Source organism: Oncorhynchus keta, chromosome 27 (assembly GCF_023373465.1).
Source record: "Oncorhynchus keta strain PuntledgeMale-10-30-2019 chromosome 27, Oket_V2, whole genome shotgun sequence".
NCBI classification, from domain to species: Eukaryota; Metazoa; Chordata; class Actinopteri; order Salmoniformes; family Salmonidae; genus Oncorhynchus; species Oncorhynchus keta.
The window spans coordinates 21060537-21081631 of record NC_068447.1 but is presented as its reverse complement, the minus strand read 5'-3'; the positions used below and the strand labels follow the sequence as shown (position 1 = coordinate 21081631).

Sequence of the window (21095 nt, the reverse complement as noted above, 5' to 3'; positions counted from 1 at the left end):
CCAATGGAAATCATATGGTCACTAGGTAGCCTCCAATGGAACTCGTTTGGGAACTAGGTAGCCTCCAATGGAAATCATATGGTCACTAGGTAGCCTCCAATGGAAATCATATGGTCACTAGGTAGCCTCCAATGGAACTCGTTTGGGAACTAGGTAGCCTCCAATGGAACTCGTTTGGGAACTAGGTAGCCTCCAAAGGAAATCATATGGTCACTAGGTAGCCTCCAATGGAAATCATATGGTCACTAGGTAGCCTCCAATGGAAATCATATGGTCACTAGGTAGCCTCCAATGGAAATCATATGGTCACTAGGTAGCCTCCAATGGAACTCGTTTGGGAACTAGGTAGCCTCCAATGGAAATCATATGGTCACTAGGTAGCCTCCAATGGAAATCATATGGTAACTAGGTAGCCTCCAATGGAACTCGTATGGGAACTAGGTAGCCTCCAATGGAACTTGTTTGGGAACTAGGTAGCCTCCAATGGAAATCATATGGTAACTAGGTAGCCTCCAATGGAACTCGTTTGGGAACTAGGTAGCCACCAATGGAACTCGTTTGGTCACTAGGTAGCCTCCAATGGAAATCATATGGTAACTAGGTAGCCTCCAATGGAACGCGTTTGGGAACTAGGTAGCCTCCAATGGAACTCGTTTGGGAACAAGGTAGCCTCCAATGGAACTCGTTTGGGAACTAGGTAGCCTTCAATGGAAATCATATGGTAACTAGGTATCCTTCAATGGAAATCATATGGTAACTAGGTAGCCTCCAATGGAAATCATATGGTCACTAGGTAGCCTCCAATGGAAATCATATGGTAACTAGGTAGCCTTCAATGGAAATCATATGGTAACTAGGTAGCCTCCAATGGAAATCATATGGTCACTAGGTAGTCTCCAATGGAAATCATATGGTCACTAGGTAGCCTCCAATGAAAATCATATGGTCACTAGGTAGCCTCCAATGGAACTCGTTTGGGAACTAGGTAGCCTCCAATGGAACCCGTTTGGGAACTAGGTAGCCTTCAATGGAAATCATATGGTAACTAGGTAGCCTCCAATGGAACTCGTTTGGGAACTAGGTAGCCTCCAATGGAAATCATATGGTAACTAGGTAGCCTCCAATGGAAATCATATGGTCACTAGGTAGCCTCCAATGAAAATCATATGGTCACTAGGTAGCCTCCAATGGAACTCGTTTGGGAACTAGGTAGCCTCCAATGGAACTCGTTTGGGAACTAGGTAGCCTCCAATGGAACTCGTTTGGGAACTAGGTAGCCTCTAATGGAACTCGTTTGGGAACTAGGTAGCCTCCAATGGAAATCATATGGTCACTAGGTAACCTCCAATGGAACTCGTTTGGGAACTAGGTAGCCTCCAATGGAACTCGTTTGGGAACTAGGTAGCCTCCAATGGAACTCGTTTGGGAACTAGGTAGCCTCCAATGGAAATCATATGGTAACTAGGTAGCCTCCACTGGAAATCATATGGTAACTAGGTAGCCTCCAATGGATCTCGGTTGGTAACTAGTTAGCCTCCAATGGAACTCGTATGGTAACTAGGTAGCCTCCAATGGAAATCATATGGCAACGAGGCAGCCGCCAGTGGAACTCATATGGTAACTGGGTAGCCTCCAGTGGAACTCATATGGTAACTAGGCAGCCGCCAGTGGAACTCATATGGTAACTGGGTAGCCTCCAGTAGAACTCATATGGTAACTGGATAGCCTCCAGTAGAACTCACATGGTAACTAGGTAGCCTCCAGTAGAACGCATATGGTAACTAGGTAGCCTCCAGTAGAGCGCATATGGTAACTAGGGAGCCTCCAGTAGAACCACTAGGCAGCCTCCAGTGGAACTCATATGGTAACTAGGTAGCCTAGTAGGACTTAATTAATTATACGAGTATTTTAGCATATGGTATCATATGTAACCTCCAGTAGAAAATAAAGTTCCTTGTTGGTTGTTAATAACAGAGAAACAGGCTTCACTGAACCATTTTCCTTAATAGCTGCATAATTCCTGCATAATTATTTCATGACACAGCCATGTCACAGTGTGTTTTATTAACACTCATTACACTTTCATAACCCTGACCTTCTTCTGTCAGGAGGAACACCTGCACTCTGACAGTATCTAGTTGGTTAGCTGTGTGTTTCATAATGGAAGTATATTTAAAACCAGGGATCGAATCATGAGGCTGCCTGGAGCTGGAGGTACTGGGTTCTCCCATAGCAGACCAGGGAACTCTCATCAACATAGGGGTACTAACATGGAAACATCATTGTTCAGACCAATATACAGTTGGCATACTATAGTGTGGGAGTCTCCAAGACTCAATGGGTATTGAACCATGTAATGTCATATGCAATGTTCTATGTTTTGATCATATTGTTGTGTATGTGATCCACACAGAAGCACAAGGTGGACCTGTTCCACAAACTGCGTCATGTGATGAATGAGCTCATCGACCTGCGCCGGCAGCTCATCCAGGGTCACCTGGCCCAAGACCAGACCAGAGAGATCAAACGCCACATTACTGTGCGCCTGGACTGGGGCAACGAGTGAGTTACTGTACTGTATCGCATGGGCAAGAGACCATATTGAGTGTGACCACGTGTGTGTGCATAACACTGTATCATGTTACAGTATATAATGTAGATGTAATGTAATGACACAGTCATTTAGCAGACGCATCTATCCAAAGAGACTTCTAGTACTTATCAGAGTACTTATGCAATACTCTATAGTTGGCCCCAAGGGGAATGAATTGATCCCAGGTCCTTGGTGTTGCCAGCACCATGCTCTATCCATCCTACGGGTGCTGTGTTGTGCTCCTATCTTTTTAAAGTTTGGAGCACCAGTGCTACCAAGGAAAATTGTAATTTAGAGCCCTGGACATGATGCTGTGCTGTTGATGAGAACATTGTCAACATCAGATATAAATTCCTGCTGTGCCCATAGAAGAGGAAGCCATGTGAATTATATTGTGCTTACTGAATGAAGTAATGTGAGCTATCCTTACTGATTGATCCTACGTTATCAACTAGATTAGTAGCCACCCGTAGAGAGAGCTCTCTGGGCTCCATCCTCATCATCCAAGGAAGAGCTTAAAATGAAAAGGCCATATGTTGGGTTAACTTGAAATTTTCCCTTAATCTTAGTTAAATGGATTTGGGTGAACTTTAGATACTTAAAAAAATATGTATATTTAGCTAAACTGCATACAACATAAAAACACTGTTTAGTTGGGAAGTTGTATGAATGCTAACGTGCTGCCAATGAGCTAATTAGTTGTTCAGATAGTGCTTATTAATGAGGAAATGCTTTTTGAATGTCAGTTGTGTTTTCTTGGATGGTTAATGTTATGATTTGTGGACTCCCCATCTCTCTCTCTCTCTCTCTCTCTCTCTCTCTCTCTCTCTCTCTCAATAGGCACCTTGGCTTGGACCTTGTTCCTAGAAAGGAGTTTGAAATGGTGGATCAGGATCATATCAGTGTATCTGAACTTTACAAATTGGTACTGTGAACATATGAAACTTTTTCTGTAATTGGTGCATTCTGTACATGGCCATATTATGTGGGTGTTATCTGTGAATGCAAATGTATTACACATCGTTAGCCCTGTCAACCCCCTGGCAATTATCGTTAGCCCTGTCAACCGCCTGGCCATTATCGTTAACTCTGTCAACCCCCTGGCCATTATCGTTAGCCCTGTCAACCCCCTGGCCATTATCGTTAGCCCTGTCAACCGCCTGGCCATTATCGTTAACTCTGTCAACCCCCTGGCCCTTATCGTTAGCCCTGTCAACCGCCTGGCCATTATCATTAACTCTGTCAACCCCCCTGGCCATTATCATTAACTCTGTCAACCCCCTGGCCATTATCATTAACTCTGTCAACCCCCCTGGCCATTATCATTAACTCTGTCAACCCCCTGGCCATTAAGAAAACAGTGACCCTCAAGATGCAGGTCATGAATCTTGTTCTAGAGGCAGCTCTGGTCACTAGCTGGCACAGCCACAAAGTCATCCATTTTGTTTTAACCTAACCCTAACCATACTGTTAACCTTAATGCCTAACCCTAACCTTAAATTAAGACCAAAAAGCACATTTTTTTTCATGGATTTATACAATATAGCCAATTTTTTCTTTGCAGCTCAGTTCTGCCTCCAGGACAAGACTCATCCCAATATAAGTCAACCTGCCCTCAAGATGTGCATTTACTATGCCTTATTATACATGCATAGTGTACTTCCACAGATATTATACACTGCTCCAAAAAATAAAGGGAACACTAAAATAACACATCCTAGATCTGAATTAATGAAATATTCTTATTAAATACTTTTTTCTTTACATAGTTGAATGTGCTGACAACAAATCAATTGGATTCAGGTCTGGGGAACGGGCAGGCCAGTCCATAGCATCAATGCCTTCCTCTTGCAGGAACTGCTGACACACTCCAGCCACATGAGGTCTAGCATTGTCTTGCATTCGGAGGAACCCAGGGCCAACAGCACCAGCATATGTCCTCACAAGGTGTCTGAGGATCTCATCTCGGTACCTAATGGCAGTCAGGCACCTCTGGTGGACACATGGAGGGCTGTGCGCCCCCCCCAAAAAATGCCACCACCATGCTAGAGGATGTTGCAGGCAGCAGAACATTCTCCACGGCATCTCCAGACTGTCACAGGTGCTCAGTGTGAACCAGTTTTTATCTGTGAAGAGCACAGGGCGCCAGTGGTGAATTTGCCAATCTTGGTTTTTATTTTATTTTATTTCACCTTTATTTAACCAGGTAGGCTAGTTGAGAACAAGTTCTCATTTGCAACTGCGACCTGGCCAAGATAAAGCATAGCAGTGTGAACAGACAACACAGTTACACATGGAGTAAACAATTAACAAGTCAATAACACAGTAGAAAAAAGGGGAGTCTATATACAATGTGTGCAAAAGGCATGAGGAGGTAGGCAAATAATTACAATTTTGCAGATTAACACTGGAGTGATAAATGTTTAGATGGTCATGTACAGGTAGAGATATTGGTGTGCAAAAGAGCAGAAAAGTAAATAAATAAAAACAGTGTGGGGATGAGGTAGGTGAAAATGGGCGGGCTATTTACCAATAGACTATGTACAGCTGCAGCGATCGGTTAGCTGCTCAGATAGCTGATGTTTGAAGTTGGTGAGGGAGATGAAAGTCTCCAACTTCAGCGATTTTTGCAATTCGTTCCAGTCACAGGCAGCAGAGTACTGGAACGAAAGGCGGCCAAATGAGGTGTTGGCTTTAGGGATGATCAGTGAGATACACCTGCTGGAGCGCGTGCTACGGATGGGTGTTGCCATCGTGACCAGTGAACTGAGATAAGGCGGAGCTTTACCTAGCATGGACTTGTAGATGACCTGGAGCTAGTGGGTCTGGCGACGAATATGTAGCGAGGGCCAGCCGACGAGAGCATACAAGTCGCAGTGGTGGGTGGTATAAGGTGCTTTAGTAACAAAACGGATGGCACTGTGATAAACTGCATCCAGTTTGCTGAGTAGAGTGTTGGAAGCAATTTTGTAGATGACATCGCCGAAGTCGAGGATCGGTAGGATAGTCAGTTTTACGAGGGTAAGCTTGGCGGCGTGAGTGAAGGAGGCTTTGTTGCGGAATAGAAAGCCAACTCTTGATTTGATTTTCGATTGGAGATGTTTGATATGAGTCTGGAAGGAGAGTTTGCAGTCTAGCCAGACATCTAGGTACTTATAGATGTCCACATATTCAAGGTCGGAACCATCCAGGGTGGTGATGCTAGTCGGGCATGCGGGTGCAGGCAGCAATCGGTTGAAAAGCATGCATTTGGTTTTACTAGCATTTAAGAGCAGTTGGAGGCCACGGAAGGAGTGTTGTATGGCATTGAAGCTCGTTTGGAGGTTAGATAGCACAGTGTCCAATGATGGGCCGAAAGTATATAGAATGGTGTCGTCTGCGTAGAGGTGGATCAGGGAATCGCCCGCAGCAAGAGCAACATCATTGATATATACAGAGAAAAGAGTCGGCCCGAGAATTGAACCCTGTGGCACCCCCATAGAGACTGCCAGAGGACCGGACAGCATGCCCTCCGATTTGACGCACTGAACTCTGTCTGCAAAGTAATTGGTGAACCAGGCAAATTGGTGTTCTCTGGCAAATGCCAAACGTCCTACACGGTGTTGGGCAGTAAGCACAACCCCCACCTGTGGATGTCGGGCCCTCATACCACCCTCATGGAGTCTGTTTCTGACCGTTTGCACATGCACATTTGTGGCCTGCTGGAGGTCATTTTGCAGGGCTCTGGCAGTGCTCCTCCTGCTCCTCCTTGCACAAAGGCGGAGGTAGCGGTCCTGATGCTGGGTTGTTGCCCTCCTACGGCCTCCTCCACATCTCCTGATGTACTGGCCTGTCTCCTGGTAGCGCCTCCATGCTCTGGACACTACGCTGACAGACACAGCAAACCTTCTTGCCACAGCTCGCATTGATGTGCCATCCTGGATGAGCTGCACTAGCTGAGTCACTTGTGTGGGTTGTAGACTCCGTCTCATGCTACCACTAGAGTGAAAGCACTGCCAGCATTCAAAAGTGACCAAAAAATCTGCCAGGAAGCATAGGAACTGAGAAGTGGTCTGTGGTTATCACCTGCAGAACTACTCCTTCATTGGGGGTGTCTTGCTAATTGCCTATAATTTCCACCTGTTGTCTATTCCATTTGCACAACAGCATGTGAAATTTATTGTCAATCAGTGTTGCTTCCTAAGTGGACAGTTTGATTTCACAGAAGTGTGATTGACTTGGAGTTACATTGTGTTGTATATGTGTTCCCTTTATTTTTTGGAGCAGTGTACATGCATAGTGTACTTCCACAGATATTATACATGCATAGTGTACTTTCACAGATATTATACATGCATAGTGTACTTCCACATATATGACTCTTGTGTGATAGTATTCTAATAGAAGTGTGTGGGTGTTCATTATTTATTTGTATGGTACACTGACACAGAGAGAGTGTTTATGCAAATGAATGTTGGATTCTGTTTGCGTGTTTGTGTGTGCATGTACGTGTGCGCGTGAGTGTGTGTGTGCATATGCCTGTGTGCTATATGATTTTGTGTGTGTCTGCCTTCTTATGAACGTGTAAATGTGTGTGTGTGTGTCTTGTATGCATTTTCTGAGTGAGGGTGTTTTGGAGTGCGTATGCATGTGCATGTGCATGTGTTTGCGTGCGTGTGTTTGCGTGCGTGTGTGTGCGTGCGTGCGTGTGTGTGTGTGTGCATGTGTGTGTGTGTTAGGGAATTTGCCGATTATCAAGTCATCTATAGGAAGGTGATTCATGAGAGGCGCGACTCCGCTGTTGTGGATCTAACCATTTCATCCCACCTATTCTTTAAGCGCACGCTGCTGTCATATTGAGTTTGTCCCTCTCCCAGCACGCATGTGACTCTCACAAGCGAGAATGCACTGTGACAACCTAGAAGAGGTTTTGTAAAAACACACACGTTGGGTTATTGTAAATTAATTACATGTTACAGTCTGGGTTACGTAAACTAATCCCATCTCCAGTTAAGAAATAATAAATAAGTTATATCCTAAATGTTCTCTTGGGATTTTCAATAAGCTGTAGTAACGTAGGAGGGAATTCTAAGCTGTACTAATGTAGGAGGGAGTTCTAAGCTATAGTAATGTAGGAGGGAGTTCTAAGCTGTACTAATGTAGGAGGGCGTTCTAAGCTATAGTAACGTAGGAGGGAGTTCTAAGCTATAGTAATGTAGGAGGGAGTTCTAAGCTATAGTAACGTAGGAGGGAGTTCTAAGCTGTACTAATGTAGGAGTGAGTTCTAAACTATAGTAATGTAGGAGGGAGTTCTAAACTATAGTAATGTAGGAGGGAGATCTAAACTATAGTAATGTAGGAGGGAGTTCTAAACTGTAGTAACGTAGGGAAGGAGGGAGTTCTAAACTGTAGTAACTTAGGGTAGGAGGGAGTTCTAAACTGTAGTAACTTAGGATAGGAGGGAGTTCTAAACTGTAGTAACGTAGGGTAGGAGGGAGTTCTCAACTGTAGTAACGTAGGGTGGGAGGGTGTTCTAAACTGTAGTAATGTAGGAGGGAGTTCTAAACTGAAGTAACGTAGGGTAGGAGGGAGTTCTAAACTGTAGTAACGTAGGGTAGTAGGGAGTTCTAAACTGTAGTAACGTAGGGTAGGAGGGAGTTCTAAACTGTAGTAACGTAGGGTAGTAGGGAGTTCTAAACTGTAGTAACGTAGGGTAGTAGGGAGTTCTAAACTGTAGTAACGTAGGGTAGGAGGGAGTTCTAAACTGAAGTAACGTAGGGAAGGAGGGAGTTCTAAACTGTAGTAACTTAGGGTAGGAGGGAGTTCTAAACTGTAGTAACGTAGGGTAGGAGGGAGTTCTCAACTGTAGTAACGTAGGGTGGGAGGGTGTTCTAAACTGTAGTAATGTAGGAGGGAGTTCTAAACTGAAGTAACGTAGGGTAGGAGGGAGTTCTAAACTGAGTAACGTAGGGTAGGAGGAGTTCTCAACTGTAGTAACGTAGGGTGGGAGGGTGTTCTAAACTGTAGTAATGTAGGAGGGAGTTCTAAACTGAAGTAATGTAGGGTAGGAGGGAGTTCTAAATTGTAGTAACGTAGGGTAGTAGGGAGTTCTAAACTGTAGTAACGTAGGGTAGGAGGGAGTTCTAAACTGAAGTAACGTAGGGAAGGAGGGAGTTCTAAACTGTAGTAACTTAGGGTAGGAGGGAGTTCTAAACTGTAGTAACGTAGGGTAGGAGGGAGTTCTCAACTGTAGTAACGTAGGGTGGGAGGGTGTTCTAAACTGTAGTAATGTAGGAGGGAGTTCTAAACTGAAGTAACGTAGGGTAGGAGGGAGTTCTAAACTGTAGTAACGTAGGGTAGTAGGGAGTTCTAAACTGAAGTAACGTAGGGAAGGAGGGAGTTCTAAACTGTAGTAACTTAGGGTAGGAGGGAGTTCTAAACTGTAGTAACGTAGGGTAGGAGGGAGTTCTCAACTGTAGTAACGTAGGGTGGGAGGGTGTTCTAAACTGTAGTAATGTAGGAGGGAGTTCTAAACTGTAGTAACGTAGTGTAGGAGGGAGTTCTAAACTGTAGTAACGTAGTGTAGGAGGGAGTTCTAAACTGTAGTAATGTAGGAGGGAGTTCTAAACTGTAGTAACGTAGGGTAGGAGGGAGTTCTAAACTGTAGTAACGTAGTGTAGGAGGGAGTTCTAAACTGTAGTAACGTAGTGTAGGAGGGAGTTCTAAACTGTAGTAACTTAGGGTAGGAGGGAGTTCTAAACTGTAGTAACGTAGGGTAGGAGGGAGTTCTCAACTGTAGTAACGTAGGGTGGGAGGGTGTTCTAAACTGTAGTAATGTAGGAGGGAGTTCTAAACTGAAGTAACGTAGGGTAGGAGGGAGTTCTAAACTGTAGTAACGTAGGGTAGTAGGGAGTTCTAAACTGTAGTAACGTAGGGTAGGAGGGAGTTCTCAACTGTAGTAACGTAGGGTGGGAGGGTGTTCTAAACTGTAGTAATGTAGGAGGGAGTTCTAAACTGAAGTAATGTAGGGTAGGAGGGAGTTCTAAACTGTAGTAACGTAGGGTAGTAGGGAGTTCTAAACTGTAGTAACGTAGGGTAGGAGGGAGTTCTAAACTGAAGTAACGTAGGGAAGGAGGGAGTTCTAAACTGTAGTAACTTAGGGTAGGAGGGAGTTCTAAACTGTAGTAACGTAGGGTAGGAGGGAGTTCTAAACTGTAGTAACGTAGGGTGGGAGGGTGTTCTAAACTGTAGTAATGTAGGAGGGAGTTCTAAACTGAAGTAACGTAGGGTAGGAGGGAGTTCTAAACTGTAGTAACGTAGGGTAGTAGGGAGTTCTAAACTGAAGTAACGTAGGGAAGGAGGGAGTTCTAAACTGTAGTAACTTAGGGTAGGAGGGAGTTCTAAACTGTAGTAACGTAGGGTAGGAGGGAGTTCTCAACTGTAGTAACGTAGGGTGGGAGGGTGTTCTAAACTGTAGTAATGTAGGAGGGAGTTCTAAACTGTAGTAACGTAGTGTAGGAGGGAGTTCTAAACTGTAGTAACGTAGTGTAGGAGGGAGTTCTAAACTGTAGTAATGTAGGAGGGAGTTCTAAACTGTAGTAACGTAGGGTAGGAGGGAGTTCTAAACTGTAGTAACGTAGTGTAGGAGGGAGTTCTAAACTGTAGTAACGTAGTGTAGGAGGGAGTTCTAAACTGTAGTAACATAGTGTAGGAGGGATTTCTAAACTGTAGTAATGTAGGAGGGAGTTCTAAACTGTAGTAACGTAGGGTAGGAGGGAGTTCTAAACTGTAGTAATGTAGGAGGGAGTTATAAACTGTAGTAACGTAGGGTAGGAGGGAGTTCTAAACTGTAGTAATGTAGGAGGGAGTTCTAAACTGTAGTAATGTAGGATGGAGATCTAAACTATAGTAATGTAGGAGGGAGTTCTAAACTGTAGTAATGTAGGAGTGAGTTCTAAACTATAGTAATGTAGGGTAGGAGTGAGTTCTAAACTATAGTAATGTAGGAGGGAGTTCTAAGCTATAGTAATGTAGGAGGGAGTTCTAAACTGTAGTAACGTAGGGTAGGAGGGAGTTCTAAAATTTAGTAACGTAGGGTAGGAGGGAGTTCTAAACTGTAGTAACGTAGGGTAGGAGGGAGTTCTAAACTGTAGTAATGTAGGAGGGAGTTCTAAGCTAAGTTTACACCTCCAGTGAAAAAATACTCAGCCAGATCCAGAATTAGCTACGTGTAGTCACTGCTCAGAGTAGATAGATAGATGTCCATGTCATGTTTTGGGGGAAGCCATCTTGGAAATGGTAGACCCAGTCTGACCAATAGTCCAACTTCCCAGCGGTCGCCTATTATACCTGTGCCGTTTGTTGCGGCTTTGCAGGAAGATTGTTAGTGCAGTAAGTGCTTGGCCCAGAAACAACAGCGTGGCGCATCCCTGCCAAAAAGCCTCCTCACTCTGTCGATGAAAGTGAGCTTGTTTTTGGCAGGATACACAGGCCTTGGCGCCTCTTCAGGTAGGAGTAAAGGAGATCTCTAAGGCTGCAGAGCACAGAGGTGTGTGTGTGTGATTATGTGTGTGTGTAGGTGATACAGGCTTTGTCCTCTTGTCTCCCACGGGCTAACGTTCTACCTCGTGGGCTTATTTTAGGGATACAGCTCACTGAAGCAGCCTCTTGGCAAAATTGGTGGGCGCCTTTTTATCAGCTTTCATGCAACTATTGCACTGTACTATACAACAGGTGTGGGTTCTTTGTGAGGCCCGATTGGAGGTGTACAAACCAAACAAGTGTATTGATCATGAGTAAGAAGGCAATAAAATGGGATGACTAAACTGAAATCTCTCTCTTTCCCTCTGTGCACCCCACAGCATGCATCCAGCCGACACAGTGGCCAGCCAAGCACAAATCAGGTATGACCTCAATTAAATCTACGACGCTAGATAACCAGTTGAGATACAGTATATGAGAACTTGACACACCTCCATTTTCTATGATTACCAACACTTTGTCACTCATTTAATTGAAAATATAATTTTACTGATAAAACACATGGCACCATTTTGAATGATCAACTTTGCCATCAACACTACCATAAACACAAACACAAATCCATTCAATGTGAACGATCACCTAGCTTGCAAACCACATCCACTATAATGTCTACTACACAGTGACAACCTTCACAGGATAGATATACAGTGGGGCAAAAAAGTATTTAGTCAGCCACCAATTGTGCAAGTTCTCCCACTTAAAAAGAAGAGAGGCCTGTAATTTTCATCATAGGTACTTCAACTATGACAGACAATGAGAAAAAAAACTTCCAGAAAATCACATTGTAGGATTTTTAATGAATTTATTTGCAAATTATGGTGGGAAATAAGTATTTGGTGACCTACAAACAAGCAAGATTTCTGTCACTCACAGACCTGTAACTTCTTCTTTAAGAGGCTCCTCTGTCCTCTACTCGTTACCTGTATTAATGGCACCTGTTTGAACTTGTTATCAGTATAAAAGACACCTGTCCACAACCTCAAACAGTCACACTTCAAACGCCACTATGGCCAAGACCAAAGAGCTGTCAAAGGACACCAGAAACCAGGCTGGGAAGACTGAATCTGCAATAGGTAAGCAGCTTGGTTTGAAGAAATCAACTGTGGGAGCAATTATTAGGAAATGGAAGACATACAAGACCACTGATATTCTCCCTCAATCTGGGGCTCCACGCAAGATCTCACCCCGTGGGGTCAAAATTATCACAAGAACGGTGAGCAAAAATCCCAGAACCACACGGGGGGACCTAGTGAATGACCTGCAAAGAGCTGGGACCAAAGTAACAAAGCCTACCATCAGTAACACACTACGCCGCCAGGGACTCAAATCCTGCAGTGCCAGACGTGTCCCCCTGCTTAAGCCAGTACATGTCCAGGCCCATCTGAAGTTTGCTAGAGAGCATTTGGATGATCTAGAAGAAGATTGGGAGAATGGCATATGGTCAGATGAAACCAAAATATAACTTTTTGGTAAAAACTCAACTTGTCGTGTTTGGAGGACAAAGAATGCTGAGTTGCATCCAAAGAACACCATACCTACTGTGAAGCATGGGGGTGGAAACATCATGCTTTGGGGCTGTTTTTCTGCAAAGGGACCAGGACGACTGATCCGTGTAAAGGAAAGAATGAATGGGGCCATGTATCGTGAGATTTTGAGTGAAAACCTCCTTCCATCAGCAAGGGCATTGAAGATGAAACGTGGCTGGGTCTTTCAGCATGACAATGATCCCAAACACACCGCCCAGGCAACGAAGGAGTGACTTCGTAAGAAGCATTTCAAGGTCCTGGAGTGGCCTAGCCAGTCTCCAGATCTCAACCCCATAGAAAATCTTTGGAGGGAGTTGAAAGTCTGTGTTGCCCAGCAACAGCCCCAAAACATCACTGCTCTAGAGGAGATCTGCATGGAGGAATGGGCCAAAATACCAGCAACAGTGTGTGAAAACCTTGTGAAGACTTACAGAAAACGTTTGACCTCTGTCATTTCCAACAAAGGGTATATCACAAAGTATTGAGATAAACTTTTGTTATTGACCAAATACTTATTTTCCACCATAATTTGCAAATAAATTATTTTTTCTCATTTTGTCTGTCATTGTTGAAGTGTACGTATGATGAAAAGTGGGAAGTGGGAGAACTTGCACAATTGGTGGCTGACTAAATACTTTTTTGCCCCACTGTACATAGCATGTGCAGCGCAGTTGGAGCTTTGCCCCACAGTAAGGACCTGTCTTGTTAGTGTTCGTCGTCCGTTCGTTCTCAGGGCGACAACATGCGTCAGCGTCATGGAGATGGTTGCCATGTTCCGGTGCAGCACCACCTCTTCATCAACTTGAAGAGCTTCACCTATAACACCATCAGCGAGGACGCAGATGTCTTCTTCTCCCTCTATGACACCCGCGACAACAAACAGATCAGGTCGCTACACGCACAGTCAACACTATACTCACACAGGACACATTCACACACAGGACATATTCACACAACCTCTACATGAACACGTGAAAGAACATGCTGTTCAGGTACTTGAGGGAGGACCACAGGACACACATGTGGACACCTTTTCCCTCTATGATGCACATGACAATAAGCAGACTACTGGAGGGAGGGCTGCAGGACACACACACACATGTAAACATACAGGCAGGGGCATCATGCACCCATTATTTTAAAGAGGGCATGAATTACACAAGGGTGGGGGGGTGATAGGAAATCAGAGAATTTTGAATAAAAAAAAAAAAAAAAAAACTTTTTCTAGAACTCTAACGCCATAATCATTGTGGCTATTTCTATATAAACAAAATATATAGCATACATCTTTGCCTGTTCAATTGTCATTTTATTTTATCAATCAAATTGATTCTTTAAGAACTTGTATGCGTAGGAGTTTGCTACAACTGCCACCCTTGTATATAGTCTCAAAACCCAATAATTAAAGCCATTTTTGTATTTTCTAAAGTCTAGCAACCTTGCCAGCAGGCATGGCAGCTAAGATAGTTAGACAAGCTACTCTAACTTGATTGATAGTCTGAAATGGCTTGATAGCTAGTTATTAGATTGGGAGATTGGGAACCTATCTGGACTAGCTAAAGCCACGAGACTAGTATTATAGAGAGACAACCAAACATTTTAATTGGATTTATTCATCAAGAAGGTGTCATTGGCTAAATCAGGGGTTCCAAAAGTTTTTGGGCCCACGACCCGAACCCATATCTGAAAATTCTTGCGACTCCATCCATGTGAAAGAAATTATGTAATTAACAGCCGGTGTTTACTTGTTTATTTGGGGCTATGACAGCCAATTGAAAAACATTCTAACAGTATTTCTGATTTTCTCAACTCATACTCACATACTTTTAATATTGGGCAGTTAATTGCAAATGAGTCTGACATAATGTCTGTTATCGCACCACCACTAATGAGATGGGTGTGTTGAATGTGTGTCGCATCTGAGCTTCTCAAAGTCAGGAGGCGTGGTCGACAATGTGCACCTCATCTCTGCTGTCACATCCAGCCTGGATCAATATTGGGTATTAATGCAGACGAGAGCACTGAATCCAGCTTCACACAGATATGAGCTGGCAAAGAGTAGCCTACCATTGTATTTTTTATTTACTTTTTTTTACTTTTACCCCTTTTTCTCCCCAATTTTGTGATAGCCAATTCGTAGTTAGTCTTATCCCATCGCTGCATCTCCCCTACAGACTTGGGAGAGGAGAAGGTCGAGCGTCATGGGTCCTCCGAAACACGACCCTGCCAAGCTGCGCTGCTTCTTGACACACTGCTCACTCAACCCAGAAGCCAGCCGCAAGAATGTGTGGGAGGAAACACCAGCTTGCAGGCGCCCGACCTGCCACAAGGAGTCGCTAGAGTGCGATGGGATAAGGAAATCCCGGCCGGCCAGACACTCCCCTAACCCGGACAATGCTGGGCCAATTGTGCGCTGCCTCATTGGTCTCCCGGTCACGGCCAGCTGTGACACAGCCTGGGATCGAACCCGGGTCTGTAGTGATGCCTCAAGCACTGCCATGGCCTACCATGAATTTTATGGTTCTTTCAAGACAATTGGGAAAATATGAGGCCAAAGCATGACATCAGGTATCTTTAGGTCGGAAAGTCAGAACTCTAGAAAGAGGTACGAGTTCCCGAGTTGGAATTCCGAGTTGGGTGACTGTTCAAAAGGATTTTCTTTCCCAGGTCCCAGTGGTCTCAAGTGCACTGAAGTCAGAAGTCAGATGTTTTCTAGTTTCCCAGTTCTTTTTGAACACTATTTATTTCCTTTGGGTCAGGAATTGAAAATCCTCCGTAGTGACCCATGAATGCGTTGTCTGCAGCATTCCGTTAAATGACAGCTCGATCAGCTGTTCGATTTCACTAACAACAGCTCCTCTCTCAATGTAAAAAATATTTTCATCACTCCCCCTCAATAACCACCAAGCCTCAGTGTGAAATAGAACATCATCATGCTCTGATCCCATGTTTCCACATAGTTTTGTGAACAGGCGTGTGCTCAGTGGATGTGGTTTGATGCAGTTTACAATCAAAGTTACCTGCTGTAGTATATCTCCCAGTTCTGTGCTCACAGCTCTTTTGCCGCCAGTTGCTCTCGGTGGATCATAAAATGCGTCCATATGGGAGAACTTGAGTGCAGAGGACTGGCCGCTCTCCCGTGATAAATGGAACCCCATCTGTGTAAAAGCCCACCATTCGATCCCATATGGAATCAGTTTTTCGTCAATATAGCCACCCAGCACACTGAAAATCCCATATGCGTTTCATGCTCAGGAATCCTGACGCAAAACAATATGTCCTTGTGAAAAGCATCCCATGACATGTACAGTGCCTTCGGAAAGTATTCAGACCCCTCCTAAAATGGTTTAAATAAAACCATTTCCTCTGCAATATATACACAATACCCCATAATAACAAAGCAAAAACACATGTTTTTTTACATAAGTATTCAGACCCTTTGCTATGAGACTCGAAATTGAGCTCAGGTGCATCCTGTTTCCATCGATCATCTTTGAGATGTTTCTACAACTTGGTGTCCACAGGTGGTAAACTCAATTACTTGGACATGATTTGGAAAGACACACAGACACCCACAGTTGACAGTGCATGTCAGAGCAAAAACCAAGCCATAAGGTCGAAGGAATTGTCCGTAGAACTCAGAGACAGGATTGTGTCGAGGCACAAACATGGGGAAGTGTACCCAAACATATCTGCAGCATTTAAGGTCCCATAGAACACAGTGGCCTCCATCATTCTTAAATGGAAGAAGTTTGGAACCACCAAGACTCTTCCTAAAGCTGGCCCCCGGCCAAACTGAGCAATCGGTGGAGAAGGGCCTTGGTTAGATAAGTGACCAAGAACTCGGTGGTCACTCTGACCGAGCTCTAGAGTTCCTCTGTGGAGATGGAAGAACCTTCCAGAAGGACAACCATCACTGCACCACTCCACCAATTAGGCCTTTATGGTAGAGTGGCCAGATGGAATCTACTCCTCAGTAAAAGGCACATGACCGCCCGCTTGGTGTTTGCCAAAAGGCACCTTAAGACTATCAGACCATGAGAAACAAGATTCTCTGGTGTGATGAAACCAAGATTGAACTCTTTGGCCTGAATGAGGAAACCTGAAATCATTCCTACGGTGAAGCATGGTGTCGGCAGCATCATCATCATGCTGTGGGAATGTTTTTCAGTGGCAGGGACTGGAAGACTAGTCAGGATCGAGGCAAAGATGAACGGCGCAAAGAACAGAGAGTTCCTTGATGAAAACCTGCTGCAGAGTGCTCAGGACTTCAGACTGGGACAAAGGTTCACCTTTCAACAGGACAACAAACCTAAGCACACAGCCAAGAAAACGCAGGAGTGGCTTCAGGATAAGTCTCTGAATGTCCTTGCGTGGCCCAGCCAGAGCCCGGACTTGGACCATTTACTTACCATTTACTTATGTTTATGTGATATTTCAGTTTTATTGCTTTTATAAATTAGCAAAAAATTCTAGGAATGGGTGTATTGTGTTTCTTTTTTTTCTTTTGATTTATTTCACCTTTATTTAACCAGGTAGGCTCGTTGAGAACAGGTTTCCATTTACAACTGTGACCTGGCCAAGATAAAGCAAAGCAGTGCGACACAAACAACAACACAGGTGCACCTTGTGCTGGGGACAATCAAAGGCCACTCTTAAATATGCATTTTTTTCACACAACATAATGCCACAGATGTCCTAATTTTGAGGGAGTGTGCAATTGGCATGCTGACTGCAGGAATCTCCACCAGCGCTGTTGCCAGAGAATTGAATGTTAATTTATCTACCATAAGCGTCTCCAACGTAGTTTTAGAGAAATTGTCAGTACTTCCAACCGGCCTCACAACCGCAGACCAGGCCTTCCACGCCCAGATTCTTCACCTGAGGGATCGTCTGAGACCAGCCACCAGGACAGTTGATGAAATTGAGGAGTATTTCTGTATTTCTATAATAAAGTCCTTTTGTGGGGAAAAACTCATTTTGATTGGCTGGGCCTGGCTCCCCAATGGTTGGGCCTGGCTCCCAAGTGGGTAGGCCTATGCCCTGCGCTCTGCCCAGTCATGTGAAATACATAGATTAGGGCCTAATAAATGTATTTCAATTGACTGATTTGCTTATATGAACTCTAACTTAGTAAAATCATTGAAATTGTAGCATTGTTCTGTTCATATGTTTTAAATATATACAGTAACAGTCAAAAGTTTGGACTTACCGACTCATTCAATGTTTTTTATTCATTGTACTATTTTCTACATAGTATAATAAATGTAAAGGCATCAGAACTATGAAATAACACATGGAATCATGTAGTAACAAAATAAGTGTTATTTTAGATTCTTCAAAGTAGCCACCCTTTGCCTTGATGACAGCTTTGCACACTCTTGGCATTCTCTCAACCAGCTTCATGAGGTAGTCACCTGGAATGCATTTCAATTAACAGGTGTGCCTTCTTCAAAGTACATTTTTGGAATTTCTTTCAGTCATGTGTGCAGCCATCAGTACATTCTGACATGGTAGGGATGGTCCCAGGAATCCCTATTTGTAACCCACTACCCATGTCACCCTTAGCGCCATGCTCTACCAACTGAGCCACAGAAGGACTGCTCCAGGGTTCCACAACCATTGTAAAACCAGCTTATCTCAATGGGTACTTCACCTGGTTTTAATGCATTTCAATTAAAAACAGGTGTGCCTTGTTACATTTAATTTAAGTCATTTTGGAATTTCTTTCCTTCTTAATGCCTTTGACAGCCAGTGGAACAGCCACTTGTCTAAATCTTGTTGGGGGAGATGGTAGGGATGGTATACAGAAGATAGCCCTTGAAGAGGTTTGGTGTCTCACATTGACCCCCTGTCCTGGCACAACATGTCACACCATTGGGGGCAGAGGTCACAGTTTTGACTGGGCTGAGCATGTACTCCTCAGTGGTAGGGAGGCGACAGGCCAGAGGTGGATGAACGCAGTGCCCTTGTTTGGGTTCCTTTCAGAGCCTGGAAATAGAGGTTATTTATCTCAATGGGACTTCCTGGTTTTAATAAGGATTCAATTAAAAACAATGTGCCTTAATTCATGTTATATTCTGTATGTTGTATCTCCCTTCTTAGTGAGAAGTTTATGGTGAGACTAAACAAAAATGGAGGGCCAAAGAACCCAGAGAAAGTGGACCGTCTGTGCGCTCTCTTCACGGTAACTCTTCGCTCTCCGCACTCACATGATGCCACTAATAAACACTCATAGGATTTTAGCTTTGGATTAGCGATTCATGGATTATGTGATTCAACAGCAATAACAAATAATGTAGTTACCTAATGTGGAAACATCCATGAACTGTAAGTCGGCTACAGTGTTTTGTGTTAATGGTTGTTTTGTCCTTAGGATCTGAGCAGTAAGGACTTGAAGAGAGACCTGTACATTGTGACACATGTCATACGAACTGGTAAGCCTATGTGAAACGGAGTAACAGAAATATCACAATGTGATTTCCAGGAAAGCGATTACTCATATGGAGCTAATGCATTGTTGTTTTTGTTGTTGTGGTATCCAGGTCGTATGTTGTTGAATGACTCAAAGAAGGGTCTGCCCCACGTGCAGTACAGGAGACCGTACGGCTGTGCTGTCCTGGCCATGAGTGACGTGTTCCACACCATCACTGACCTCAAAGAGGAGAAGGACTTTGTACTCAAAGTTTACACGTGAGTCACAGTCTACATTTTATCCAGAGCGATTTACAATTAACCAACGTTTGTCTAAATAATAAAGCAATATTTAGCTGACACCACATACTACATGTAGCTGGAGTCCTGGTAAATATGGAGGCCATCTAAATGGATGTTAGTAGCCAGAATAACTGACTACTAACAATGTAATGTGTCATCAGCCTTTTACAAAGCTATCTCCATTAAAATGACTGTGAAAAAGACTCCAGAGACAGCGCCATTGGTTGGAATTCCACTGTGTTTACTGAGGCATGATGTTCTACCAATGTTCTGTGAATGTTCCCAACCAAGGGCTTGACTGTGTTGATGCGCTTTGTTTTTGGACCAGAATGATAATGAAGTGTCCTCTGGAAAATCAATATCTGTTCAACCAGGGCCTAAGATTTTGCTCCTGGCGTGATGGGAATCTGGCTCACTCTGTTAGGCACCATGCAAGAGACACTCCTGTAACCCGCCAAGCAATGAAGGCATGAGTGAGCGACAGAGAGAGAGAGAAAGAGAGTATGAGATTGCAAGTCACAGAGATAGACAGAGAGAGAGTGTGTGTGTGTGTGTGTGTGTGTGTGTGTGTGTGTGTGTGTGTGTGTGTGTGTGTGTGTGTGTGTGTGTGTGTGTGTGTGTGTGTGTGTGTGTGTGTGTGTGTGTGTGTGTGTGTGTGTGTGTGTGTGTGTGTGTGTGTGTATGAGAAAGGAGGAAGATGACACTTAGACAAATGCACTTAGACAAAGTTAGAGGACAAAGTTTGAGGAGTAGTAGAAGGGAAAATAACACTGAGCTCAGCATTCTGAGGCAGTGACTCAACAGATAGCTATAACGCATGTGCGTCCTCCTATCCTCCTTCTCTCTTCCCCCTCTCCTCCTCCTCTCCTCCCCCTCTTCCTCAGCATTCGGCCTCCTCTGTCAGGACTCTGTCAGGGCTTTTGGATGTGGTCTAGATAGCCCGACGCTACTGTTTTCTACTGTTTTCCATGCCCTTTTATCCACATTGCAGAAGGACATCCAAAGGAGCTTGCTCTCCACTAAATGAATTATAAAAATTAATTTCAGTATAACGTTAACTGTTGTTATGATGATGATTATTATCAGCCCTATGCACGTCTCCTCAGAGGAAAAAGCGAGCAGCGTTTTGAGTGTAGAGCAGAGCTGCCACTAAACTGTCTTCACCTATAAGGGGTTCCCGAGTTGCGCAGCGGTTTAGGCACTGCATCTCAGTGCAAGAGGCGTCACTATAGTCCCTGGTTCGAATCCAGGCTGTATCATATCCAGTCGTGATTGGGAGTACCATAGGGTGGCGCACAATTGGCCCAACGTCGTCTGGGTTTGGCCGGGGTAGGCCATCACTGTAAATAAGATTTTGTTCTTAACTGACTTGCCTAGTTAAATAAAGGTTAAATAAAAAATAGAAATAAATAAGGCTCCAGCCTGTGCTTTCCCCCCATTCCTCTCCCAGGGGCCCACTGGCCTACAGTAATGAAAAAGCCTGGTGGAGAGGGCGTAGAGGAGGAAAGGGGAGAAGAGAGAGCTGACTGTCAGCTCAGCTTAGAGGCCTGTACTTTTGGGGTACTGTGCTGCTTGATAGCATGTCCCCCCACTGGTATCTTTTCGCTTCAGGGACACAACCGTCCCCATCTCCCCATCTCTCCCCCTCTAATGTATGTGTCATTAATGCTTCTCTCTATTTTCTCTCTATTTTCTATCTTTCTTCTCTGTATCTTCTCTCTTTCTCTGTATCTTTT

At 44.1% G+C, this 21095-nt stretch overlaps 1 protein-coding gene across 6 annotated transcripts in view; it reads left to right on the top strand.

The window, feature by feature from the left end:
* The window catches only part of LOC118360273 (dedicator of cytokinesis protein 3-like), a 126386-nt gene that overhangs the window by 46073 nt on the left and 59218 nt on the right, over positions 1-21095 (top strand). For 4 of the 6 annotated variants that reach the window (XM_052481905.1, XM_052481907.1, XM_052481906.1 and 1 more), the window contains exons 6-12: positions 2414-2562; positions 3434-3518; positions 11434-11475; positions 13352-13530; positions 18748-18829; positions 19019-19079; positions 19188-19335. In XM_052481905.1, coding sequence (XP_052337865.1) covers positions 2414-2562; positions 3434-3518; positions 11434-11475; positions 13352-13530; positions 18748-18829; positions 19019-19079; positions 19188-19335 — 746 coding nt within the window. The remainder of the gene's footprint in view (positions 1-2413; positions 2563-3433; positions 3519-11433; positions 11476-13351; positions 13531-18747; positions 18830-19018; positions 19080-19187; positions 19336-21095) is intronic. The other 2 variants (XM_052481909.1, XM_052481908.1) reach the window with 1 other exon arrangement.